This window comes from Natator depressus, chromosome 4 (genome assembly GCF_965152275.1).
Source record: "Natator depressus isolate rNatDep1 chromosome 4, rNatDep2.hap1, whole genome shotgun sequence".
NCBI lineage: Eukaryota > Metazoa > Chordata > Testudines > Cheloniidae > Natator > Natator depressus.
In genome coordinates this window covers 90,332,450-90,360,324 of record NC_134237.1, presented here as the reverse complement: position 1 = coordinate 90,360,324, position 27,875 = coordinate 90,332,450, and the positions used below count along the sequence as shown (strand labels likewise).

Below are 27,875 nucleotides of genomic sequence, written 5' to 3'. Positions count from 1 at the left end.
GGAAATCTTTCACTGTACCTTGGTTTATGCTTTGGGTTGGAGCACAGGAAATGTCCGGACTCCAAAAAAAAAAAAAGACTAAATATTTTACAGTTGTCTAGAAAGCTCCTGGCCAGTGCATTGACTTTATGTCAGTTATAAAACATCCTAATGCATCCATTGTAGTAAGAGAGCATGGTGCAGTTTATCTTTCTTAGAGAGATAAAAAGGCCCATTCCTGCAAACACTTAAGCATATGAGTAACTTTATGCATGTGTGTAGTCCCACTGAAATTAACAGAACTGCTTGTGAGCAAAATTAAGCACATGCATAAGTGTTTGCAGGATCTGGGCCAAGGTTTGGAACGCACACGTAATGTGGGGGGGAACAGATAGCTGATTAGTAAGGTAGAGTCAATCGTGTGTCTGTGCTGACCGCCATGAAACCAGCCTGTCCCCATAGGATTTTTGAAAGATCCTTCCATCAGGCTGTGAGTCATAAATGAAAATGAATAACAGAATAAATTTAATGTAGGTATATGAATGACTTTTAAAGATTATTTAGATGCTTCAGGCAATATTTTGGATACCACTGAATGTTCATATGTATTTAATATGAAATTACTGTCTTTAAGATAGCATTTTGGCATTAACTAGGTAATTAATTTGTGGCATGATCCTCTTCCCAGTAAAGAGGAAGGGAGTAGAATTGGGCCATTATAGATAAACGTGTTGAAGTTATGCCAACCCACCATCAATATAGCCAATTTTCTGCACATCTGCATTCTCTGCATGTTCCTCCAGTGTGTGTTTCCACATTTCTTTCCTGTTAATTAAGGAGGAAAACAAAATGTATAGGTTAGTCGATTCGCTCAATATACCAAAGCAAAACACTAATTCTCACCCTGGAAATTCATAGGCATTTCTCATGAGTGCCCTGTAATAACCAATTTTTTTTTTTCATTTTACACTGTCATGTACCTGTGGTGATCTCGAACTTTGATTTGTTGTAGGATAAAATGGGTTTGAACATCATCTTGATTTTTCTCTCTCTGCTTCCTGGCGTTACTTGCTTCCTAAGGAGAAAAATAACACTACTTATTGCCGATCCTTCCACATTTCCAACCGTGAAGGTTAGTCATTCTAGTGTTCCGAAATTATTCTCAGATTCATCCCTTACACTTTGGATAGGACTGTATTTATTTCTTATGCATTATCAATCTTTATTATACAAATTCCACTAATTTTCCTTTTGTGTATATGATTTCTTCCTACTCTTGCTTTTCCATTTAATTTTTAAAAAAATCTAAAATAGTTATTTGAACAGTTCTGTTATGCAGGTGGGGTTTTGAATCTCCAAACTATAAAAAAGAAGACATATAAAAATCAGATCTTGCTTTCTGGATAAAGTAATAAGATTTAATTTAAGAACCATTTCAGAAAAATATATAAATTAGAATGAATGAATGATCATAGGGCTCTCCGTGGGGATGCGAGCAATTCTGAGCATCAATAAGGTGATAAAATCAACATATGGGGTAGGAGGGAGGGGGGAAAGCAGAATCCAGATTACTCCCCAGGGACCAGTAGCATCAAAGGCAGCATTGGAGGTAGCTAATTTAGTAATGACTGAGAGATGGGGAACAGCTTAACATGGAATTAATTATGAAAGAAAACCAGAACATGACACCCATGTTGCAGCATTTAAACAGAGACTCATTCATTCCCAGCACACACCAATATAAGCACAAAAGCAGAGCACCTGGAGCTGGTGTTTACCTTAATCTACCTACCCCATGGATAAGTATATTTTTGCCTTGCAGACATACTGTTCTCAAAGCGTGGAGAGTTTCGTACATGAAACACTCATTTGTCAATATCTACAGAACACTATTCGCTCAGAGGAGAGAGAGAGAGAGAGAGAGAGAAAGATGACCTTTTTTGCAATTCTGATGTGAAGGTCTTTGTCATTGAATGAATCTGGGATGAGTGTTAGCCAGTGCTCAAGTTGGCAAATTAGTTTACTGCATTGCTCAGCAGAGTGGGCCCCATTTTATATTCTTCATGAAACATTATGTGTCCAAGAACTTGCTTTTACACAACTGTTTACTACCCTTGTGAGCCACACAGCAGCAGCTTTCTAGAACACATGGACTGTCTCTGAAAAGCTGCCAAAGGCGTATTTTTAAATGTCATAGGAAAAACAGAGCATGGTGGTCGCTGAAAGCAGAGTGAAAGAAATGTATGTGGGGGATTAAAGTTCTTCTCTAACAAGTCATCTATCCAGGTCTGCACAAAATCAAGGAGTGGGGTAAAAAATGCAGCTTTGTTTTTGTTTCCAGTGGTTGCTTACCATTATCTGTTAATTATCAAATGAGCATTTCCTACAGCTGGGACATTTCATTCTGTGCTTCATGGCTCAGTACAGGAAAGTACCAAAGGCAAGTGATAGACTTTGGTGAGCAGATGGAGGGCACTTCTGCCATCAGATCACATAGAATATGACAAGGACAAGAGTCTGGCAAAGCTGGTGTCTTATGTCAAAGTCCTACATGTGGTGTGAGGGAATGGATATCCAGGCATATGAAGTCACCTGAGAACCAGGGTGTAGTAGAAAGTACAAAAACATACTCAGTCATAGGATGGTAAAATTATGACTATTTTTGGCAGCTATGAGTGGTCAGAATAATAATGTGACTCATAATATTAATTCAAGTCTCCCAGATTACCAGGAAGACAGGTATGTACAACATTAGTGGTTTCTAAAAGCTAATCTTGTGACCTCAGCAATCAGGCCCCATAAAGCTTTGTTGTAGGATGGAGTGAGGGCTGGAATGAAGGATTAAAAGAACAAACTGTGACCGAACTGAACACCATCTAGTGTCTCTAGTCACTGCCTCAAGGAGCCAGCAGTCCATTAGGTAATATTAATCGAAAAGACAGTTCATGATAAGACTAAGATGCCTGAGGCCACTTACCACAAAAAGTTTATTCGTCAGAATAAAATAGCTTGATACACTATATCTGACTGTATCCTATTGTCCATCATATACACCACTGTACAGTTTCAATAAAACATATATCCCATACCCCTCCCCCAACCCAAAAAGTGCTGTTTATGTAAAGCTTCTACAACTCTTTGAAAAAGTAAAGTTATATGAGTGGATTCTAGATATCATCTAGAAATACCTAAGATATGGTACATACATTCGCAAGAAAAAGTGCACGGCGCTAGTATTGTATACGTGCCATAACATAAAACACATGACATATTGTATTCTATGATGTAAATTAACTTCTGATCTTTATTGCTTACTTCTGTGGCTCTGAAGATTATGTCAAAACCTAAAGTCCACCTTGTGCTCTTGTCAGTGAATGTCTCCTGCCCCAGCTTCTTTGCCATCTCAGACGTTACCTGGAACACAATACCCTTAATCACTAGTCTCTAAATGACGTGTCTAATGAAAGTTTTGCAGAAGCCACCATTGCTCCTCATCCTCCTCTTAAATTGCTCTGTGCATTCTTTGGATGAAGCTGAGGGTCTGGACTGCTTTCTTTTTTTTTCATTTATAACAGATTTATTTGTAAAACAGTTCCTCACACCCACACACACAAAACCCCTCTTTAGAATACAACAAAAGACTCATTTAACTATCATTTTTTAAACTTTCATGAAGAAATCCCTAGCCCAGCTACCTATGAACACAAAATACAATGAAACCTGTTTTAAACAACTACTCAGACTAAAATGTCTGAGTAGATGTGCTTAAAATGTGCTTAAAGGAGATGTCCTTCTATTAGATGTGAAAGAATTGTACGCAGAAAAATCGGGGATATGCTGGTGTTGTCAACTAAAACAGAAGAGTGCCTAATAATCATGATGATTTGTATAGGTTTCACTGTCTAAGAAAGAAGGATGAGATTGTGATTATCATGTATATTTCTTTTTTCTTAACCCCAAAACAGCTGGATTTTTATTAAATTTTAAGTTTACAGGCATAGATGTCTAATCTTGAAGTCTATACTCCAGCAAAATTCCTGCTGATCTCAGTGGAACTATTTAGATGCTTAAAGTTAACATGCTCTCAAGTGCTTAGCTGAATTGGGGCCTTAAACGAGCAAATATAATAGCAAAAATTATCTAATTTTTCTCAGTGTACCCTTTAATCTAAAACATATTTTTTTAACAATACCGAGCAATAAAAACTTTAATGAAATTATTTGGAATACACCTTTGTAGATCTTTTTTGAGAAGTTTCTTTGTTTATACAGTATGTTACAAAATGCCTTTCAACTCTACAAAATGTTCCTAGAAGTCTTAAAATAAACTATTTGAAAGCTGTTTGACAGAATAGTGCTGAAAGGGGAGCAGAGGTTGAGGTGGAATGTCATTTATTCTAAAAATTTCCAGGCATAAAACAAAACGAAATTGTCAAGTTATGTGTGCCGGGTCTAATCCCCAGACAGTATTAATCACCCAGCATGAATTAAACCTGTTACAGAGTGCTACTTGGTATGTGGATTGTTTTTCTTCTCATTCTGATCACCCATCCTGTCATTCTAGCTGGACTCTCTGCATGGCACCCACCACTTTAAAGATGGTGGAAAGTATGTGCTTTCCCCTAAAAGGTCTCATTCTGGAACAGTGAAATAGTTTGGACTGTTGGTAGACTTAGGCAAGAGCTGCCTACAAAGCAGACACTTAGAAATAGAAAAATCAAGTAATGGTGTGGCAGGCTTAGACTCTTGGGAGCCTCCTTATGCCAGTCATCTCTCCATATGAAGTGGAGTGTACCAACGTCCATGTCACCTGAATACAAAAAAATGGAATAGGTGCACACTAGTCATAGCCCATCATCAGTATCATTCTTAGAGCTGCTTGGAAATTTTCTGATATTTTTCCATCAGAAAATGCCATTTTGTCCAAATTGAAATGTTTGTGGAAACACGGCTATTTCACATACATTTCCTAGTGAAAAAAATCAAAGCAAAGTGTTTTTAATCATGCTGAAACATTCTGGTTTGACATTTTCCATATGGAACATTTTGATTTCTCATTTCAAAACAACTTTTTTAAAACTTTTTTAATTTAAAAACATTTACAAATTATTTTCAAAAGTCAAAAGAGGAACAAAAAGTTTTGATTATTATCAAAACAAAACATGCCAATTGACCAGAAACTAGTTTAACATATTTTCATTTCGCAGGAAAAAATTGTTTTTGTTCTCATTTGAAATGAGAACAAAATTTGAAATGTTGGAAATTCTGAGTTCTAACCAGCTCTAACCCTTCTAAAGATCTAGGCTGGTGTCTGATTTGGCATTCTGCAATTTCTGTGGGGATCCACAGTGACGTGAAGACCTAGGATAAGAAGAGAGCAGGTGTTCTTTGGGGGCCTGTGTGAATTCCCACTGCTAGCAGTTGCCTCCTAGCAGTGACTCCTGCAACTGTGAATGCACAGAGGTGAGTCTCAAAGAACCAGCAGTGGCTGGTAAGTGGCTTCTTCTGAATAGACAGAACTAAATTAACTCTTAATAACATACTTTTGAGGGCTGAAAATCACCCATTTTAATCTGAAGAATGAAAGAGAGTGATACAGTATATTTACAGGTGAAGGGTTGGGATGGATGGCAGGAAGCAGGCAATCTAAGGACATGAAGTACCAATGGAGAGCACCCCGATGGACGGTTAATCCATTATAGTATGTACAGAAATATGAAAGGTGTTGGGACAGCTGAAGGATCCTTGGCCAGAATTTAGGTTTTTAGGACACAAATCAATAGTTAGAAATAGCCTGGTTAGACTATTGGTCTCTTGTTAGCAAGTGCCAGCCAGGCTTTTATGAAATTTGATCCTCCGCACAAAGTCCTTCCTTTACAATGATTGCCTCAGCTTTGCCATCCACAAAGTAGCATTCACAGCTTTTAGCAATCTCCTTCCTATGATGTGAGCTTGTTAACAGTTTAGTTAACAGATTATCTGATCAGATAATGGCTTTGGCAGGAAGTGTAGCTTCTGCATGTGTATGCAGAGGGCAGTTGTTTTTCCCTTCCGACTCACTATAGCTCTGATCTTGATTGAACCCTGAGCTCAGAGAAATGTTCTGCTTCTGGTTCCAGGGGAAGCTTTAATCTTTCTTTCTTTTTTTTTAAAAAAACAACACCACATAATTGTTCAGTAGTTGTTGCAAGAAAAAAGGCAAACATCAACAAATTTCTAATGCACTTATTTTAGTTTTTAATTGCAATTTCTCCTTACTCTGTCCACTGTTTTAAAAACAAATATAAAATAAGGGTTCGAGCAAAAGATGGGAAAAACAGGTATTATCATTTCCCAGCACACCTAGAGCAAGATTTTGATTGGCCGTATGTCTGCTCTTGAGATGCTGGACGTGGAACTCCAACTGAAGTCACTGGGAGTTTTGCACACCAAAGCAACTTAGGATACTCCTCTTTTTCATTATTTTTGGAGGGTTTTTGGTTTTCGTTCTCTGAGCCAAAATGGGCTAGATCCTCAGCTGTTGTTCATCAGTGCAGCTCTATTAACTTTTCAGGCCTCAGCTCTTCAGCTGATGTAAACTGGCATAGGTCAATTGGCTTCTTCGGCCAGATTCTCTGCAGCTGGTGTAAATTGGCACAGCTCCAGCAGAGCCAAGGATCTCCATTTTAAAATGCCCTCTTCTGTTGACATTGGATTGCACCATCATGCCAATCCGAACATCTCAAACTGGGGGGTATTTGAAATCTGGGCCTGAATCAGAATTTTGTCCCTTGAGCCCATCTCTAAATTAAACACAGCTCTCTGGAAGTGAATTACTTTCCCCATAGAACCATTCCTTATTTAATTTCTGATTCTAACTCTTTGTTATTTATCAAAAAGGTCTGACCTGCAGACTTTCCAATGAAATTTCCATCTGTCTCTAATAAAGCACCAACTCCCTTCTGGGGCAGTATACATTTGGGGTTTTGAAACAGAAACTATTTGTTTTCTAGACAAGTTAAAATAAGGTATCAGAACAACAGTGCTTCCCTGCTGCCAGGTCAACACAGTTAAAACTTCCTTTCTAAACTCCATGAAAAGGCAAAACTTATTATTCTTCCAAAACCACATTACATTGAAAACAACAAAAGTATTGCTGACCTTGTTTAATAAAACCCAACACATTCCAGTGGAAAACATACTGAGAAGGATAGTGTGGATTAGAGGAAAGGAGCAAGGAGGGTAAATTAAAGACCTTTCATTTATACCACCTAGAGAAGGAATGTAAAAGGGTGGATTTGAAGGAGGGTTTAATTGAAGTATATGAAAATGTTAAATGGTTTAAGATAAGATCAGCAAGGATAACTACTTTCAACTTTCAACATTCCCAGAAGTCACCTACTACATTACAGGCCCAACAAAGAAAATAACAGAACGCCACTAGCTGTCACCTTCAGCCCCCAACTAAAACCTCTCCAGCGCATCATCAAAGATCTACAACCCATCCTGAAAAATGATCCCTCACTCTCACAGATCTTGGGAGACAGGCCAGTCCTCGCTTACAGACAGCTCCCCAACCTGAAGCAAATACTCTCCAGCAACCACACACCACACAACAAAAACACTAACCCAGGAAACTATCCTTGCAACAAAGCCCGATGCCAATTCTGTCCACATATTTATTCAAGTGACACCATCATAGGACCTAATCACATTAGCCACATCATCAGGGGCTCGTTCACCTGCACATCTACCCATGTGATATATGCCGTGTGCCAGCAATGCCCCTCTGCCATGTACATTGGCGAAACCGGACTGTCTCTACGCAAAAGAATAAATGGACACAAATCTGACATCAGGAATAATAACATTCAAAAACCAGTAGGAGAACACTTCAGCCTCCCTGGCCACTCAGTAAAAGACTTAAGGGTGGCAATTCTGCAACAGAAAAGCTTCAAAAACAGACTCCAGCGAGAAACTGCTGAGCTTGAATTAATATGCAAACTAGATACCATTAACTTGGGTTTGAATAGAGACTGGGAGTGGCTGTGTCATTACACATATTGAATCTATTTCCACATCTTAAGTATCCTCACACCTTCTTGTCAACTATCTAAATGGGCCATCTTGATTATCACTACAAAAGTTTTTTTTTCTCCTGCTGATAATAGCTCATCTTAATTAATTAGCCTCTTACAGTTTGTATGGCAAATTCCACCTTCTCTGTATGTGATATATATATAGATATAGATATATATAATCTTCTTACTATATGTTCCATTCAGTGCATCCGATGAAGTGGGCTGTAGTGCACGAAAGCTTATGCTCTAATAAATTTGTTAGTCTCTGAGGTGCCACAAGTATTCCTGGGTTTTTTTTGTGGATACAGACTAACACGGCTGCTACTCTGAATACTTTCAACACAGAAAATATAATCAGGGGTATACACAGAAGTTCCAGAGAAACAATTCAGAACAGACTTAGATGGGGAAGAATCCCAAGAACAGTGAAACTGTGGAATCCCTGCTGTACCAAGGATTTTAAGAGAAAAATACCAGTTGCTCAAAAAACCAACTGTCTGCTATCACATGGGAAGAAAGTGAATTTAAATGGGAGCAGAGGCGAAAAGACAAATGGCTCTTTCTTAAAGAAAGAATTTAAAACACTGGGTTATGAAGATACCTTGATTGTTGTTTAAAACCAGCCACATTAATAGTAAAACTTTGCAACACTAGGAAAGATAAATACACAGCCCTCATAGAATCATATAATCATAGAATATCAGGGTTGGAAGGGACCTCAGGAGGTCATCTAGTCCAGCCCACTGCTCAAAGCAGGACCAATCCCCAACTAAATCATCCCAGCCAGGGCTTTGTCAAGCCTGACCTTAAAGACTTCTAAGGAAGGAGATTCCACCACCTCCCTAGGTAACGCATTCCAGTGTTTCATCACCCTCCTAGTGAAAATTTTTTTCCTAATATCCAACCTAAACCTCACCCCGCTGCAACTTGAGAACATTACTCCTCGTTCTGTCATCTGCTACCACTGAGAACAGTCTAGAGCCATCCTCTTTGGAACCCCCGTTCAGGTAGTTGAAAGCAGCTATCAAATCCCCCCTCATTCCTCTCTTCCGCAGACTAAACAATCCCAGTTCCCTCAGCCTCTCCTCGTAAGTCATGTGTTCCAGTCCCCTAATCATTTTTGTTGCCCTCCGCTGGACTCTTTCCAATTTTTCCACATCCTTCTTGTAGTGTGGGGCCCAAAACTGGACACAGTACTCCAGATGAGGCCTCACCAATGTCGAATAGAGGGGAACGATCACGTCCCTCGATCTGCTGGTAATGCCCCTACTTATACATCCCAAAATGCCATTGGCCTTCTTGGCAACAACGGCACACTGTTGACTCATATCCAGCTTCTCGTCCACTGTAACCCCTAGGTCCTTTTCTGCCGAACTGTGGCCTGCCCATTCGGTCCCTAGTCTGTAGCGGTGCATGGGATTCTTCCATCCTAAGTGCAGGACTCTGCACTTTTCCTTGTTGAACCTAATCAGATTTCTTTTGGCCCAATCCTCTAATTTGTCTAGGACCCTCTGTATCCTATTCCTACCCTCCAGCGTATCTACCTCTCCTCCCAGTTTAGTGTCATCTGCAAACTTGCTGAGGGTGCAATCCACACCATCCTCCAGATCATTTATGAAGATATTGAACAAAACCGGCCCGAGGACCGACCCTTGGGGCACTCAGTTTCTACAACTGTAAATTACTTAGGCTATATTGGATGTTTCTTTTTAACGTGTTACATAAAAGAGCTTTTATTGACTCAAATATGCTTTTAATTAACTTAAATGTGAATGCAACAGGGACATAAAAGAAAAAACCAGGATGACTAAAATTATTTCATCTTCAAAAGAATGTACAGTTTCATTAACAACAAAAGAAGTCAAAGAGAGAGGGGTTTCTAAAAAAAAATCTCACACACACACACACTTTCTCTCAAAAGACTAGTCCAGACAGTTGCGCTGTCCATATACTCATGCTTCTTGTCAGGAGCACTTTAGGGTGACCAGACAGCAAGTATGAAAAATCAGGATGGGGGTAGGGGGTAATAGGAACCTATATAAGAAAAAGACCCAAAAATCAGGGCTGTCGCTATAAAATCGGGACATCTGGTCACCCTAGGAGCACTGGCAAATCTTTTTTTCCCTCCCTCTGACACAACGAAATAGCAATACCTATGTCCCCAACCTGCGCTGCTGCGAAACTCTCATCCGGTCCTCAGATGTGTTGGGTAGCGGAATCTATCTGAGCTTCATGCACGTGGTTTAATTCAGGGTCTTGCGAAGCCAAGCACCAGTCCTTTGGCCCCAGATCCTCAAAGGTATTTAGACACTTAAGTCCCATTGATTTCAGTGGGGATTTAGTACCTAAATGCTTCTGAGGGTCTGGGACTTGGTTCCCATTTGAGCTGTTACATAGCATTTAAAAAACAAATGAACTCTACTATAGATGAGTGAGTGGCTGCAAAACCACAACATTTGTCGTGTTGTGTCTGAGACCTTTTGCGTGAGACATAGAATAATTTCTCACAATAAATATTTTCTGATGATTCTGAAAGTGAGCAACAACCTGAACAGTTAAAAGGATTTTACCATTTGACTGACTTATTGGGGTTTTTTTGTTTACAGATACTGAAATAATTCTGCCCTTACATTTGCCACCTACCTGATTTTGATATATAGCTGATTGATTTTTCTTTTGACACACTTTAGTGTCTGAGATCTTTATCAGCTGACTGACTGATCTTGACATCTGATTATTTCTTGCTGTGTAACTGATTCTGCCATATTAACTGATCCCCCTCCATCTGATTGATCTGCCATTTATCTTTTGTTGTGTTTAACCACTTTATACATTGATTATTGCCATTTGATCACTTTTGTCAATGAACTGATTTTGCCATCTATTCTTTAACCCTGCCATCTGCTGCTGTGATAGTCAGTGAAATTGTAGCACAAATTAGACAGTCTCTCTCTTCAACTGGTCCTATCATCAGTTCCATATTCTAATCTTTCTGTTCTCACTCCAGCATACCAGCCTTAACAGTCATCTTTAATAGCCAACTAGCCTGTCCCTATATTGTGCTCTTGTCTCTATATCCTCTCCTCTATCTTTACTTGCCCTATCCACCGCATACCCCTCCAGTGTATCAAAAACATTGCAGCTAATGTAATAATCTTCTTCATTCACTGCTTGGACCATGGTTGGAATCTAGACATTTCAAAGCTGGTGTGTAGGTTGCAAACAATCCCCCGGGTGATCTTGAATCACACGAGTCCTATCACTGGAAAAGAAGGGTTGTTACAGGTCACGTTTTAGGAGCATTGGCAGAACTATGTAAGGAAGGTTATATGGCGCCTGGCTGGCTCTTTTTAGTGCACCAGGTCCATTTACTTCATTAGCACTTATACCTCTTTTAAAGTATTTATAAATCTTTATTGGGTGTTTCCAAGAGACACACATTATATAATTGGTCTTAAAATAAATCTGCTACAATATGTTTATAAATGTTGACTTTAGCTTCTCCGGAAATTTCCTCTTGGATGACAAGAGTTTATATTGAGGTAGAAATACAAAATAAAAGAAGAAGCCAGTTATGCGAGACGTTCTATTTTGGCTTGAAATAAACTAAACACTGAGTGGTTTAATTAGGAAAGGATTGCTAACACAGTGTTTTTCCCTTTTGATTCAAACTGTAACTTAGGCAGAAGCTTATTGATAAATATCATGTGCCTGATTGCTTGGTTTCCATTTTTTTTCGTCTAGTTAGGCCAATGCCTCAAGATTCACATCTGGATCCTGAAAGACCTTACCACCCTGACCATAAAGCTTAGGGGCTTAAGATCAGGGAGTTAGCATAAGCCTGTCTCTAGTTTTTTGTTCTGCAAACCTAAAAATACACCCATTCCTAGAACATTTTAAAACAGACAGTTTTACCCAATTCCTTTTTGCCTCTATACGGATATTTTGAATCTGAAAAGTTCTGAAAAGTTGTTTGGTGCAGTAGTTGACAGATGGCCTCAGTTTAAATTACAATGACATGGGCTTTCAATTCAGATAGCTAGCACCACCCACCACTTGAGCAGGTGGATTAGGTGGGGTGGGAAATAGGCAAAGTCTATAGCTGTTGGCCAACATACCTAACCATGCTGGTATAGATACCAGCAGTGAACCCCACTACTGTTTCATCTTGCCTCCCCTGAGAAAGGAGGAACCAGGGGAGATATAGTGACTTAGTTTGTGTCAGAGACACAATGCCTCCCAGGGCTGCTCCTAAAGTGGTGCAATTTGTGCACCACCCTTGCTCAGGGCTGTGCCTAAAATCAGAGTCTTTCCCAAAAGTAGTTGTAAACTGTTATTGCATAGCTTTTCCACATATAGGCTTGTCCTGCTATGCCCAACCATGACTGAGAGTTTCCTCATCTTCATTAACTTCTATCCCAACCTTAATGTTCTTTCACTGCCCTTTTTTCATGGTAAATTTGTTCTTTACTCTTGGTTAAACAGTTTCAGAAATTCAGTTCTGAAATTATGGGAATAATTTTTGTCTCTTTCTCAATCACTTCAAATATTCAAACCCTGCCCTGAACAAGAGGATAATTTATATAGAGCAGCAAGGGTGCATTGACTATTACAATCAGATAAAAAGACTACTCTGTGGAGTATGGTATATTCACTGTGAGTAAAGGCATCATGTCCTGGCCCTAAAATGCTGGTAATAGACATTTTATATAGATTAGCGAGATAACATGCCTCTGATCCTGCAAACTCTTATGGGCCAGATTCTGCCATGGTTACAGTGATTCTGCAACTTTAATTTCAATGGGACTAAGTCATGGTGCAAGGTACTACTCATGCTCACCATGAGTAAATGTGGCAGACTTGGCTCTGTGTGGTTAGACCTTACACCAGTAGTTCCATCAGCAATTGGGCTGCAGGAGTTAGATCAAGAGCACAACAACAAAAATTACAAAAGACCTTGTTGAGTAGGAATAGGTAAAGAGGGAAAGACATCTGTATACACAGTGAGCAGTGACCTGGTCTTGCAGGAGGTGTAGAGCAGATCACTTGAGGAAATTAGTATCACATTTTTTGTTAGTTACTTGGTATTTTTAAATGTTTTATTTAATATAGGTTAAATAAATTTTAAAATTCAGTATTTGGTGGGACTTGATTGGAAAGGCCTTATGGTGTTTTAAGGGAGAGTAGCCTGAACTTGAGATGGAAAGCAAGCAGGGACCAGTAAAGGAATCTGAACGGGCATGTGGTATGGTCCTAGATTAGGAGAGAGAGAGACTGTTTTGGTAGAAACATTTTGGGTAAGCTAGATGGGAACAAGATGAAAGAGATGATAATGACATATACAGGAAGATTATTCCAGAGTGGGGGCAGAATAGTAAAGCCAATAAAATCTGAGGTTAGTGGAACTCAGAGCCTCCCACAGAGATATCCAAAGATTTACTTTTGAAGAATGAGCAGAAATGAAATCCTGGGAAGCACTATAGCAACTGTCACCAGGGATACCATCACAAATCAGAAGCATATTTATCCAGAAGAATTACAAGCTGTGGATAGGATGACAAACTCAGAAACAGTATTTTAAAAGCCAAAACATTATTACCTGGTAATACCTATGGTATGTGAATGTGATGCTTGTGTGCCAGAATGAAACAAAGTTATTTTTAACAAGATACTGCATTAAGCTATTACATGCCATAAAATGTGTCTGACAGAAAAACCAGGATACATATACAGAATTGCCAACGAACAGAGGCCATGTCTGCACTATGGGTGCTACCACAGCATAGTTGATGGTGCTGTGTATTTTCGTAGGACAGCAAAATTTAGGATTGTATGAAAAAGTATAGTAATGATAAAATAAGAGGGTGCATGTACCGATATCATCTCAACTATCACTGCTAATAGCAATCTCCCTAATACAGCATCCAGACTTAAGCAAAACTGAATAATTTTTATAATTATTTTTATTTATTCATTGATTCATTTTGCAGTGTCCTTCCTGAAGTATACAAAGACAGGTTTAATCCAAATTCAGCTGCAATTTTTTAAAAAATGAGACATCCCGCTCAGCAATATACACATTTATATTAGACTGTTTTCTTTTATGTAAAATATAGTTATGACCTGAAAACGAACTTGGTAAGAAGAATAGTCTCATAATCAACATACTGAATGTTGTTCCCTGTGTCTTTGCTGCTTACTTGATGAACAAAAATAAGTTCTTACTACTCCAGAGCCAATACAGGTATTGGAAACCAAGTGAGGTTCTGTTTTGCTAGAGCACCAGTACATTTTGGTGATATAACAATAATACTTGACACTTTACACAGAGCCTTTCATCTGAGGATCTCAAAGCAAAGCACTTTACAAAGGCATTTAAGCATTTGGTTCTCATTTTACAGATAGAAATGGAGACACAAAGCACTTAAGTGATCAGCTTTATAGCACACGGTAACTCAGTCGCAGTTCTGGGAATAGAACCGAAGTCTCCTGACTCTTAATTCTTAGAGGTCTACTTAAGTCATGGAGATATCATACATTTTTCATGGGTTGGTCATGGCATAAATAGCAAATTTCACAGATATGTTCATACCAAGCCACCCTTACTCCTGCACTGCCTTCAGAACTGGGAGGCCGGTCAGCAGCAGCTGCTAGCCAGGTGCCCAGCTCTGAAGGCAGCCAGGAAGTAAGGGTGACAATACCTCAACCCCCTTGCAATAGGCTTTCAACCTCCTTTCGGGTTGTGATCCCCAGTTTGAGAAACGCTGTGTACTTCTGTATACTTTTACAGCTGCACATTTGGTAGGGCTTTACCAATTCCTTACTCTAACCCAGGGATCAGCAATGTTTAGCCCGTGGCCTGCCAGAGTAAGCCTTCTGGCGGGCCGGGCCAGTTTGTTTACCTGTCATGTCTGCAGGTTTGGCCGATCGCAGTCCCACTGGCTGCAGTTTGCTGTTGCAGGCCAATGGGGTTTGCAGGAAGCTGCGGCCAGCACATCCTTCGGCCCACGCCGCTTCCCGCAGCCCCCATTGGCCTGCAGCGGTGAACCATGGGCAGTGGGAGCTGTGATCAGCCGAACCTGTGGACATGGCAGGTAAACAAACCGGCCCAGCCCGCCAGGGGGCTTACCCTGGCGGGCCGCTTGCCAAATATTGCCAATCCCTGCTCTAACCACTAGATGACATTGCCAATGTTTGTTAAACATTTAATCTTGGTTGAGACCTTCTATAGCAAGTTTCAACAAAAGGGGTTTAGTTTGTGTTCAGGTTATATGCTTTTGATTTTAGGAGTTTATAATGAAAGTGCTGGCACAAAATATTATATCTTCTTATAGGCTTCCAACATAATTATTTCATTGCAGAGTCTAAAACTTCTCTTACCTATACTATTAAGATAATCTTTCATTTCCTTCACTCAATTTTCCTTGAAAAACTATTTGATTTTGACTGCATGGTCAGCTGAGATACAATGAGAATCTAAAAGGATATCCTTTAGTTTAATAGCTTTCATTTTATTATCAAGTCATCACTAGAATAAACAAGGAATTGTCTGCAGTCTGCAGGTTTCATTTGCAAGAGATGAAAAAGATCCAAGGTTGAGTTTGCACCGAAGAAAAAATAATCTTTTGACTTTTAAACTGTGCAAAATTTGACGTGAAAATAATTGAGATAGAATAAATTATAGAATCCAAAATATTTTCTAAAGAATTGCCTTTCCGACTATAATTGCATGTTAACCTGTGATTCTCTAATATTTTAAACCAAACCATCGTTTTGGTGAAGCCCACATTTTTGTTAGTGTCTTGAACTCAATGCTGCTCCCACTGAAATCAATTGAAAGCTTGTCATTGGCTTCAGTGGAAGCACGATCAGATCCATGGTCTTGGTAATTTAATAAAATTACTAGAAATGATGTGGGCAGTGTAAAGATGCTCACTGTGTAACATGGTAATACTGTTAAATAGGGAGATCCAATGATTATATTACTGTATAATGTTTCTCTGTGCAAAAGTTCACTCTTGTCTCTGATATTTAGGTGACTAAGATTTCTAAGCCTGTTAAAACTTTCTAAATAAAGAAATAGTTTAAAACTAAATAGTTCTGGAATATAGGAGTTCTGGGTTCTATTGCTGTCTGTCACTAACTCATTATGTGACCCTGGGCAAGTCATTTATTCTGCCTGCTTCAGTTTCGCTATCTATCAAATACTTACTTACCTGCCAGGTCTGAGGTGGAATGAATTAATACTGGTAATATTGATGATCTTGTAAGAAGATATGCTGATGCAATGTACCTTTAGAGGTACTGTCCCTGCCCCTCAATGGTCTGTAATCCAAGGATTACATCCAGCCCAACTGCCATGGAACCCTTTTGCCTTAATCCTCTTCGCTTGAGTTTAATGTGGGGTTCAGGATTTGACCCTCACTGCTTTTCTTCTAGTTGCAGAACCTGCAACAGCTGCTGCCTTGTCAAAAAAGATAACTAATGAAAGTGACCTACCTAATGTGCTAGCGTGTAAAAACACAGGTTTATACTGAATATACACAGTCAAAACTAAAGGTTTGTATGTTGCTATAGAGATGCATACAAAAGACTTTTGCAGAAGACATTTTTAGTGGTTAGTTTACAGGCTTGTGATTTACTTGGTAATGTGAAAATAGTTATAAAATAACCAGAGGTTAAAGACTAGACATCAATTTCAGTTTAACTATTTGGCTTTCAGATGCCACAGTAATGAAGACTGGAAATTTAAGCAACAGGAAAGAAAAATACAGGGCAATAAAACAGAAGACTCAGATTAAGAAGGAATTATTTTTGAATGCATTTATGGCAGTGGAAAATAAACATAGTGTCTCAGAACAGAAAGAGAGCTTTGTATATTTTGTGAAAGTTTAATGCCGATTTCCACTAAACTCTCTTCAGCCCTCCCCATCCCCCAGACCAAAGGTGATCCCTTCATTAAGCAGATTCTTGACTAAAAGACAAGCTGCTTTGCTTACATAAGATAGGTGAGAGCCAGGCACAAAATGATCCAAAAATACTGACCTCCAAAACCAACTCCTCCATGATGAGCTGAACTGCTCTTTCAAATGACATTTCCTCAAGTATCTTGACTCGTTTATCCTTTTCACACTCCGGTTGTCTGGAATTTGTCATGGAATACACAGGCAGAAATGATAAAATGTTTATAACCTGCCAAAAGCCATGTTCTGCTGAGGTTCCAAAAATTCTGATTGCATTGTGTGTTTCAGTTTACTACCATATACCAGTTATGAGCTCTCATAGCCAGTTCTGGCACCACAATGGGATACGTTCTGTCCACATTTACACCATTGAAGACAGTGGGGTTGTACTGTGGTTTTGTCCCAATGTCTGTTCACTTGTGTCAAATAAACATTACATGAGTGTAGGGACTAACTGACTAATATAATTTTGGGGGTATTTGGATTTGAGGTTCTGGTTTGGGCCCTTCTTTAATCATCACGTTCTCATCAAAACTGTTAGATATATTTTGTCCCTTGATTTTGTGAAATTCAGATAACAAAGATAGGGTAAGCTGGCTCTTGGATGGGGAAAAGAAACATTGAAAACAACCTCTGAGGTGATGAAAATACATTAACAATGTGAATTAGTTTTTGACATTGGTCTATCTCCCACTAAGGAAATATGTTGCATTGGATAAATAGGACAGCAGTTTTTCCTACAACTGTTGTTCTCTTTTGATTGATATTCAGTTGTACAATCCAGAGGAAACCAAAGCAGTGTGGGAAGCCACCATTAAAACACAATTGGACATACAATAGGCTTTGAAAGTAATCTGCCAAGTATACGCTGATTAGCTCGAAAGAATATTCTACAATGCAAGGATACATGTCTTGAGGTACATGTATTATGTAGTCATCCATCAGATCTTCCACCATTTCACCAAGTAGTTCTTGAACCTTAGAGACAGGATATTTCTTATTTGTAAAATTGCTAACCACATTGTTAGAAAAAATCTTTTTAATTCAGAGGCTCTTGTGTTATATGATTTAATTATTCTTCTAAATTTACCTATTATATCACCATTTAGCAGATTAAAAAAAGCTGTCTTTTTCTAAGTTTGATCAACATTAGTCCTAAAAGCCATTCAGTTAGATTCCATCTACAGTTTTGGCTTAAAGACACATGCAACAACAGCCTTACTAATGATTAGCTAAAGGCACAAAATTTGGATCGGGATATGAATTTTTCCAAAGTTCAGGAGTCCTCAGATGAATATTTTGGTTCAGGACCAACTCTAATTCTTAGTTTCTCAAATGGAATCAAATGCTGGGTTTTCTAACAGTACAAAAAAGTCATAAGAAATTCAAAGTACAAACCATTTTCATGTCTCGTAGCTGATAGGGCTCAGCACCAACTGACAAGGACTCTCCAACGTAAGGCCTTAGCTTCTTCTGATCTTCTCTATAACACTCCTCTCTGTGCAGTAACATATCATCATTTAAGCTTATTTTGCATAATCAAAAATATAAAAAAAAAAAAAAAAGTTCTTGCTACTCATGTTAAATGCCCCTTTCTGTCTTTTTAAATAAAGAGCCAATTGCCCTCTAAAACCAAAAACTTGTTCTGGCTAAAATATCTATTACCAGCTATTGGAAGCCCATTCCCCCTGCCAATGTAGGATGGGTCACCACAGTACATTTTCTAGCATTTTGTCCAGTCCCAAGCAACGGGGCTTCTTTTGGAAGGCTATTCTACAGAGCTGGGTGGGCAATGGTTCTCCTGTCCCATGAAAATTTTCCTGAATTGGAACAAAAATTCTTTCCTGGGTATCTGGCTGGATATGCTCAGGGTTTAGCTGATCGCCATACTTGGGGTCGGGAAGGAATTTTCCTCCAGGGCAGATTGGAAGAGGCCCTGGAGGTTTTTCGCCTTCCTCTGTAGCATGGGGCATGGGTCACTTGGAGGATTCTCTGCTCCTTGAAGTTTTTAAACCACAATTTGAGGACTTCAATAGCTCAGACATAGGTGAGAGGTTTTTCGCAGGAGTGGGTGGGTGAGATTCTGTGGCCTGCGTTGTGCAGGAGGTCGGACTAGATGATCATAATGGTCCCTTCTGACCTTAGTATCTGTGAATCTATAAAAAGTCAAAAATTGGGGGGGGGGGAATTGTGATCCTCCTCCACCCTCCAGAATTGGTCTAGGTCAACTGACGTTTCATTTCAATAACTTCAAAATGTTTCATTTTGATATTGACATTTTTTCTCTATAACTAGCTACAAATTCTATACAAAAAGTCATTTTGAACTGGAAAACTAGCATTTTTAATGTAAAAAATATTGAAACAGAAAGTTTCAACAATTTAGAAACTTTTTTTTAAATTTCAAGTAGAGATATTTTTCATGGGAAAGGACTGGTTTTGACAAGTTATGATTTTGACAAACCATTTTGTTTGAATAATTTCTGACCATCTTTAGTATTCTATGGCCTAATTTATATATTTCACTATCCATCTCTCGAAGACTTTAATTCTCTCATTGCCAGGATAACTTCTTAATATTCAGCCTAAATTTTTCTTTGTAAATTTCATGCCATAGATCCTCATTATACTCCCATATACCACATCTCTCACCCTGATGTTATCATCTTTCACATATTTACAGTCTTACACACATTGTGACTTAGTGTATATTTTATGTGTTATAATATAAAGAATACAACTGAGATTTATCATTTTGAGAAATATGTGCATATTCTTAGCTACTAAGTCAATTGTGACGTGACTATGAGGTGAAATGGTAAAATTAAGATATGACGTGAAATCATAGATCCAGAGAGCCTGAAGGCAGATGCACAATATAGCAAACATCAGTTATTTCTCAAATGAAATGGAACAAATGCTTACAGCAAATATTTCTTCAAGAGGCAACATATAACAAAGAAATGGCCCCAAGCCAAGATCCTGTAGCTGCTTGACTTGGGGAACTGCTGTTTACCTCAATCCAAGGTCTATGCACAGAGATAGCCATTGTGCAGAGGATTGGGCCATAAATTTGGAACTTGAATTAATAATTAATCAGAAACCTTCATAACAACTTTTAGGGAAGTTCTTAGTAAAGTAACGCTCTCCATGGAGATGTAGTCTTAGAAATACTGCATTTTTGCCCCAATTCTTATTTTACATCAGTAGAGAAAATCAAGTAGAAACCTACCTGAGGTTCTGGACTCTGGCCTCTAGTTCAGGCAAACACTCCATTGTAGAGTGGATTCGATTCTGAAGAGTACCTTTATTTTCCATGTCTCGAGGAGACACTTTGAAATCTAAAAGCACAACATAAATTAGTAGAGGGAGCTTCATCTTGTGCAGGATCCTACAAATTAACCATACACATTTTCCAGAAATTTCATAAACATGGACATCACAGACTATAAGATCTCTACAGCATTCTGTGTAACTAATAGTAATAATAATAAAATAAAATCCAGCCATGAGATTTAAAAAAAATAATTTGAAGTCAATGTTTGTGAAAGGTGACAATTTAACAGCCCTTAAGGCTAATGTTCTTTACTCATAGAACAGGTAAAGCACTGTGCAGCTATCCAAATTTCCCTGTTGACAAACTGCTTCAGGCCTGCCCCAAAGGAACCATTTCTGCAGTGCAAGAGGATCTCTCTCTAGACTCTTCAGTCTTTGTCCTCTCCACTGAAGCTGCAAACAAGCCTGCCAGTTAGTACCACTTCTGGTAGGATTTCCTGAAGGGTTTCAGCTTGTCTACTGGGAAATTGGAGTGTGACCACCAAATTATTTCATCCATGAGATGATAGTAATATGTGGAAACTATTGACCAGCTCTTGATTTCAACTGGCAGTCTAGAGGTGAAAGCTCTCTAACCCATTACAAATCCCTGGAGCCATCCAGTCCCTGCAAACTAACAACTTGATTGCAATAACCTTTGACTAAATGTATAATCAGAGTGGGCTCAGCTGTGAGTCATGCCACATGGCCATGCAGGGGAATACGGGTGATTACTGCAAATTTTTAGACAGGTTAACTAGTTTGCAGAAGTACTGCCCCTGGTTTTGACTTGGTTCAGGAAGCCCAGCCGATAAAGAACTGAGCATTGTATAAAGTGGACAGCCTACTACAGAGGAGTGGTGACCTTCACTGGATGCAAGAACTGACGCAAGACGTTAACCAGCATTGGCAAAACCCTGCTGGAAAGGTGTGAAGGACTTTGAAACCTACCAGGTTCTCCACATGGAAGATGGGTGACACCAGGTGGGACAGGCATGCATCTAAACTGTTTATTGTTTTCATGATATGTTTTCTCTGTACTGCTTTTGTCCTAAATAAATGTACTATGTTTTGTGAAAGCTAGCTGGTGACTCATCTCCCTGTCATAGCTCTTAGGCGATAACAGTGCTGAAGTAACATGCTAAAATGATCACTATGAAGAAGAGAAGGAATGGCAATCTAAATCCACAATCTGCAGGGAGAGGGATGCGAGTTCCCTCCCAGAGAAAGGTGGTGGCCAGAGGCCTAAATAGGGATGCTCTCAATGAGGCCATGAAGAGGTCAGAGGTGTAGTTACGCTGGGACTGTGACAATGTGCATAAATGTTTGCAGGAGCAGGACCATAGGGAGCCCATATATTAGCACATCAAAATGCAATCAGAAAAAGTTTTGAATTTAGGCAGAATAAACAACAGAAGAAACCTATTAACTTAGAAATCTAGATCAGGGTAATCATATTTGGTATTCAAGGCTCTATATAAATGTCATGTAAGCAGAGTCTGAATGAGCTGTCCCCTGACATGTAGTGGTGAGCTGTGGAGAAAAAGACTTCAGAAACTGATCTCATTTGCATGGACACACCCACCCTGCCTAGGTGCTCAGCATGATGGGATTGCTTTCCCAAATGATCACTTGTGGCTGGTGTTGGATCCCCAGTCTTCTTGTTATTGGGGCAGGAGTAATAAAGGGTTGTTATCCTTGTTGTGTGAACCGAGGGCAGCGGAACTGTGCCTGGCATACCCCGATGAAGGGACTCATGCTCAACTGAACAGCACTCGCTAGGCAGGGGACATGGGTTCCAAAGCCCAATGAGTTGAGAGAGGGTGGGTTTTGTTTAAGGGTCTTAGACACAATTTGATCCTCCCTCTCTCCATGACATAATAAAAGAGCTAATTTAGATTCAATTGGGGGTTCTGTTACACGCTGCAGAGCTGAAATCACTGATACCTAAGTCTAAGTATTAGACCTACTTTGGGAGAATGTCTCTATTGCAAGAGACTGCCCAATGTGTACCAGCAGTGAGGCTCCCCCACTAACAGCTGGAATCACTGAGAGCTGTGTTAATTGTGGGGGCCCTGAAGACATCTTGGTGAGCGACCAGCAGGGTGGCTGATGGAGAGGTGCAGCCAGCAGGGCCGCTGGTGGAGAGGTGCGGCAAGCAGCCAGCAGGGCCGCTGGTGGAGAGGTGCGGCAAGCAGCCAGCAGGGCCGCTGGTGGAGAGGTGTGGCAAGCGGCCAGCAGGTAGTCTGGTCGAGAGGGCCAGAGCAGAGCCCTGCGGAGGCATGGCAATCAGCCATTGGGGCAATGAGCGAGTGCCTGAGCAGTGGAGCATGTAAGATGCCTCTGTACCCCCACCCCGCCTCCACACAGGGTGGGAGGTGAATTCTGCGGATGAACCTCTGAACTCTGGGGCTGCACTGGCCAAGGACAGCAACTGTGAGTGGGGTACAGAGAAGGGACGATAACGTTAAAGGGACTTTTGGGTTGCTGGACTTAAGAATCTGAGGGGAAAAGGACACTGCCCAACTTACTTGGGGGTGGGTCTTTTGCTCATGGTTTGTGTTTATGAACCCTAGTTGTAGTATTTTCCCAAATTAATGCTGAGTTACTTCCCTCCTTTTATTAAAAGGTTTTGCTACACTCAGACTCTGTGCTTGCAAGAGAGGAAGTATTGCCTCTTAGAGAGTGGTGTGTAATTTCCCCAGGTCACTGAGTGGGGGCTCGAGCCGGTTTTGGTTTGTATTCTTGAAAAGGACCCCCTAGATACTGAACCCAGCCCTTGTTGCTGCTGGCTCCACCTGGCAGAAGGGTTACAGTCATGTAAATTGAGTGATACCATACCATGCCTAAAGGATTTCTTTTCTAATTGTAACTCCTGGAGCATTTTCTCCAAACACACTTTTTCTTCATTCAGCTTTCTGGAAAACCAAAACAGATGACATTTTCTTAAAAGGTTGCATTCTGGTTCTTTCTTAGATTTTGACTGAATACTTCCACTATGTCAAATAGACTCAGTGTTGTTGGGTTGTTTTATTTTTCCCTGTTTCTAGACTGCTGTATAATTTTACTTTGGTAGTATTTACGACAAGACTAATATTAATCAAAAGCCATTGCTCCTACAATGCAAAAATAGAAACATTCTCATGGAAGAGATTAAAATGAAAAGTGCACACAATACACATGCACAATACACATACTGTCGAACTCTGCTGTTAGTCTTCTAGCCCCTTCAGAGAATATTTCAAAGGGTAAAAACTAGATTAAGAGCAGCAAATTTTGTCTTAAATTACTTTAGAGCTCCTTAGTCAGGATGCCAGTAACAGACTACACAAGTTTATTATGGGATCAAACTATTTTTTCTGATTAGCATGATTACCATTTCTATACTTACTTGCTATGTGGGGAAAGCTTAAAATTTCTCTTTGGGCCTCCAAAAAGGTGCTTTCTTCCAAAATGGAAAACTCAATTTCTTTTCATCCTTTCAAGAAAAGACTAGGCTAAATAGATAAGATCTAGTATAGCAAAGTTACATAAGATGTCTGTAGAGATCATAGAGAATTAATCATGGGGGGTATCAATAATATAAAGTGTCATAAGTAACTTTACGGAAAGCTTGACCAAAACAGAAATGTTATTACTTGATCATTTTGACCGTTTGTTTTTTCTTTTCAAGCCGTTGAATACTTCTCCTGGCCAAGATGTAATCAATCATCCTCTGGCTGGGGAGTGAAACTGCTGTATTTGACTGGTTCCCTAAAGGGAAAATATATACTAAGTAACTTTAAGTTAGTAGTGGGCCTAATGCTATTATATTCCTTGTGCGCGCAAAACTCCTGTTGACTTTGCTGAGAATGTTGTATGCACAGACAATGCAGGATCTGGCCCCATTGGTTTGTTTACAGATCTATATGAAAAAGACAAAACAATTGATTCTGATCTTGCATTCTTAGGTGTAAATCAGGACTAACTCTGTAGAGAAGTCAGTGGAGTTACACTGGTATAAAATCAGCATAGATGAGATCACGATCAGATGCTATAACTCTACAGAGAATAAGTGCAAAACTGAAGAACAGAAAACAGAAGTTAGCACTTCTCATCCTCCTAACCCTTCCTTCCTAAAAATTAACCATTTGTTCCTCAGTACACCCCATAAATTAGCTAATAGCTCTATTTTTACAGCTGTGGAAAGTGAAATAGAAAGATTAAGTGAACTGTACAAAGCCTCAGAGGGAAAAGCTATGCAATATTGTAATGAATTATCTTGTCCTCTTTTGGCTGATTTTGTTGTTGTTACAATGATTGCCCTTGAAATCTTGTCTACTGTGTAAGGTAATATTATAAGCAATACTGTAAATAACACGGTAACCTCTCATTATCTAAAGCAAAACCAGAATGCTTTTCAGGGCGACCACTGAAGATTGTTGTTTAAATTAAATTCTACAGACAACTTCTAAAAAGGGCATGAGCTAAGTAGAAAACATAATGGACCAGAAATTACCACAAGAATAGCCCAGTGAGTTTATACCTGTACTTGTGGATACAGCAACGATTAACTGCCTAGGCTTGGGAAGAAATTTCCCTCCATAATGGGGTTTCTTATCCATTCCTCTGAAGCATGTGAGCTGGCCACTTTAGGAAACAGTATGCTGGATTTGATGGACCACTGGTCTGATCTGATAAGACAACTCCTCTGTTGGATTGCCTGTTATTCCTCACTTTGGGCCTGATCCTTTCTCATTGACTTTGTTTGGAATCAAGATTGTAGACCATGGTGCTTAGAAACAAATTTCAATACCACTAACCTTCTAGCAAATGCTCAGAATATATTTGCCTCAGTGAGTCCACTCCTGACAGTCCATAGTGCTTTTTGATCTCTTTGTAAAGTTCGTTTCCTGTCAAGTAATGGTCAACTATCTTTGCAGGCTGTAAATCCCCATCACTGAAAGCTGTGTTGTATTTATGAAAAGAAGGTATCTGAAAAGAAAAAAATAGCAATAATCTGAAAATCCCTATTTACTTTTCCCCTTGTATTACCAGACTTTTAGATTTCTTCTGCCCACAGAAACAACCTGCAGGTCCCCAAATATTGGCTAACCACTTGGCCTAAAAATGGGTAATACCACCTTAACAATAATATCTTCCACTTATATAGTACTTTCCATCCTGAAGAATCCCTAAGTAATTTATAAACTACCATATATACAACTGTAGATTCAAATACAATGGGTGCATAGAACTTATTCAGTTTAATGACATTTCAGATAAATGAGGAACTTTTCAGTGCAAATGATTCCAGGTTGACGATGCAGCATATTTTCAGCAAATAGTGCTTTTTGGATAAGATGTGTTTGGATAAACAGATTTATTACCACATGAGTAATAAATAGTGTGCAGTGGAATGCTTGTTCCGTCCTCCCTGTTACTTCAGAGTGAGGGATGGGTGTTAGCTCAGGAGAAGCAGAGCAACTAACCCAGTATAACAGGAAAATGTTTGCTCTTGGTGGATCTCTTCCCAATATAGTCACTACTAAATTAGCACAGTAAGCCAAGCTTGTCTATTTCATTGTTCCACTTGCACATAGACCAGGTTCTCCTGCAGAAGTGAGGGACTGGGGGGAGCTGCCTAATCTTGTGATGATTCAGTTGGCCTTCCTCATCCAGGGCCATTTTGTAATTGCATCAGTGGATGCTAACTGAGTGAGAATGCACATTAACTTTTCTAGCTAAATGCATGTATAATATTGCTGTCAAGTAAAACTCTCATCTTTTTTGTTTGCTGTCTTCTCTGGACCATGGTAATAAACACAAGAGTATAGACCTTGGTGGCGCAGTTGACTGTAGTCTGCACCACATAAAACAATCCTCTTAGCAGTCAAGATTCAATGGCAGAGAAAAGGGGGCAGAGGTGACACAATAAAAACCCAAGTGGGTAAGTAGGGAGGGGCAAAGGGGTGAGGGGCTTGGAAGGTGATGATAAGAAGCTTCAACTTCATGTAATGGAGAAGAAGGAGCTAGTGGAGGCATTCAAAGGCTGTGGTGACACAATCAGGACAATGGGCAAGAAAGATCATAGCAGAAGTTTTCTGTTGATGGCAGGATGCCCTGTTGGTGTCAGGGAGGCTGGAGAGGAGGAGGTTACAGACCATAATCAGAAGATGATGCTCCCCACCCATCCAGATCTGCATAGAGTTTTTCTGCTTTCTCTAACCTTTCAGCCTCTACTCTCCAGGTCCTCCTAAAAATCACCTTTTCCTCAAAAAAGAAAAAAGAAAAGGAGTACTTGTGGCACCTTAGAGACTAACCAGTTTATTTGAGCATGAGCTTTCGTGAGCTACAGCTCACTTCATCGGATGCATAGCATATCGCGGAAACTGAGCTATTGCCAGCAGGAGAGTGAGTTTGTGTGTGTGGTTTTTGGAGGGGGTGTGTGTGGGGGGGGTGGTGGTGGTGAGAAAACCTGGATTAGTGCTGGAAATGACCCACCTTGATTATCATGCGCATTATAAAGAGAGGTTTCAAAGAGGGATGGGCTATTACCAGCAGGAGAGTGAGTTTGTATGTGTGTCTGTGTGTGTGTGTGGGTGGGGGGGGGGAAGAGTGAGACAACCTTGATTTGTGCTGGAAATGGCCTTCCTTGATGATCACTTGATGATCACTTTAGATAAGCTGTTAGCAGCAGGACAGTGGGGTGGGAGGAAGTTTTGTTTCATGGTCTCTGTGTGTATATAATGTCTTCTGCAGTTTCCGCGATATGCTATGCATCCGATGAAGTGAGCTGTAGCTCACGAAAGCTCATGCTCAAATAAACTGGTTAGTCTCTAAGGTGCCACAAGTACTCCTTTTCTTTTTTCTTTTTACGAATACAGACTAACACGGCTGTTACTCTGAAACCTTTTCTTCAGACACTACATCCCCGCTTTTTTTCTCTAGCTGCCTCCAGACCTTTTAAAGATTAACTTCAGTCTAGTTTCCTCTGCACTGTATTCTGGTGTGTGCTTCTCTGTGCGGCTGGCCTCCTCCTATGCTTCAAAAATAGGATCCTGAAATGACCAGGGCAAGGTCTCCCCTGGCTGAATAAGTAAATCTTTCCCCTTAAGAACGGGAAGCAACCTTTTGGCCCTCATGAGTGGAAACTCATGAAAAATGGCCCGTGACCCATGGGACATCTGCTACAAAGACTGTTTGGGACTGGGCTGTGGCTTCTGATGATAAAATACTGCAAATGTACAGTGATCTACAGTGGAAAGAACTAAAAACTGTCAGGTTACTCCAGAATAAAATACTGCAGGGCTAGGTGTAATGTGTGTTATTACAGAGCTAGTTGAAGCCCTAAGCTTAGTGCTGCAATGTGGATATGTGGTTTTGTTCAGAGAGAGCCTCCTTTATGTAACCAAATGAATTGCCAACCAGTGCTTAAACACTTAAAAAAAAATCCTTGCTGTAAAGGATAGTTACTTTTAGGTTGTGCTTTGTCAGCAAGGCCAGCTTCTGATAGACGGCTTGGACTCCAGAATGGTCTGGTGGTACTGGTTGGTCTAACTCTCTGCCTGGGTCACTCAT

General features: G+C 39.8%; 1 protein-coding gene across 1 annotated transcript; it reads right to left on the bottom strand.

The window, feature by feature from the left end:
- Nucleotides 1-716: 716 nt before the first annotated feature.
- Nucleotides 717-27,875, bottom strand: LOC141986965 (uncharacterized). The gene is made up of 11 exons (XM_074952059.1): nucleotides 27,771-27,875; nucleotides 25,118-25,289; nucleotides 23,954-24,068; nucleotides 23,157-23,233; nucleotides 20,233-20,341; nucleotides 18,400-18,499; nucleotides 17,909-17,979; nucleotides 17,084-17,180; nucleotides 3,295-3,393; nucleotides 960-1,054; nucleotides 717-804 (listed from the first exon to the last, which is right to left on the bottom strand). Exons 1-11 carry the CDS (start codon nucleotides 27,873-27,875, stop codon nucleotides 717-719), a joined length of 1,128 nt encoding a protein of 375 aa, XP_074808160.1.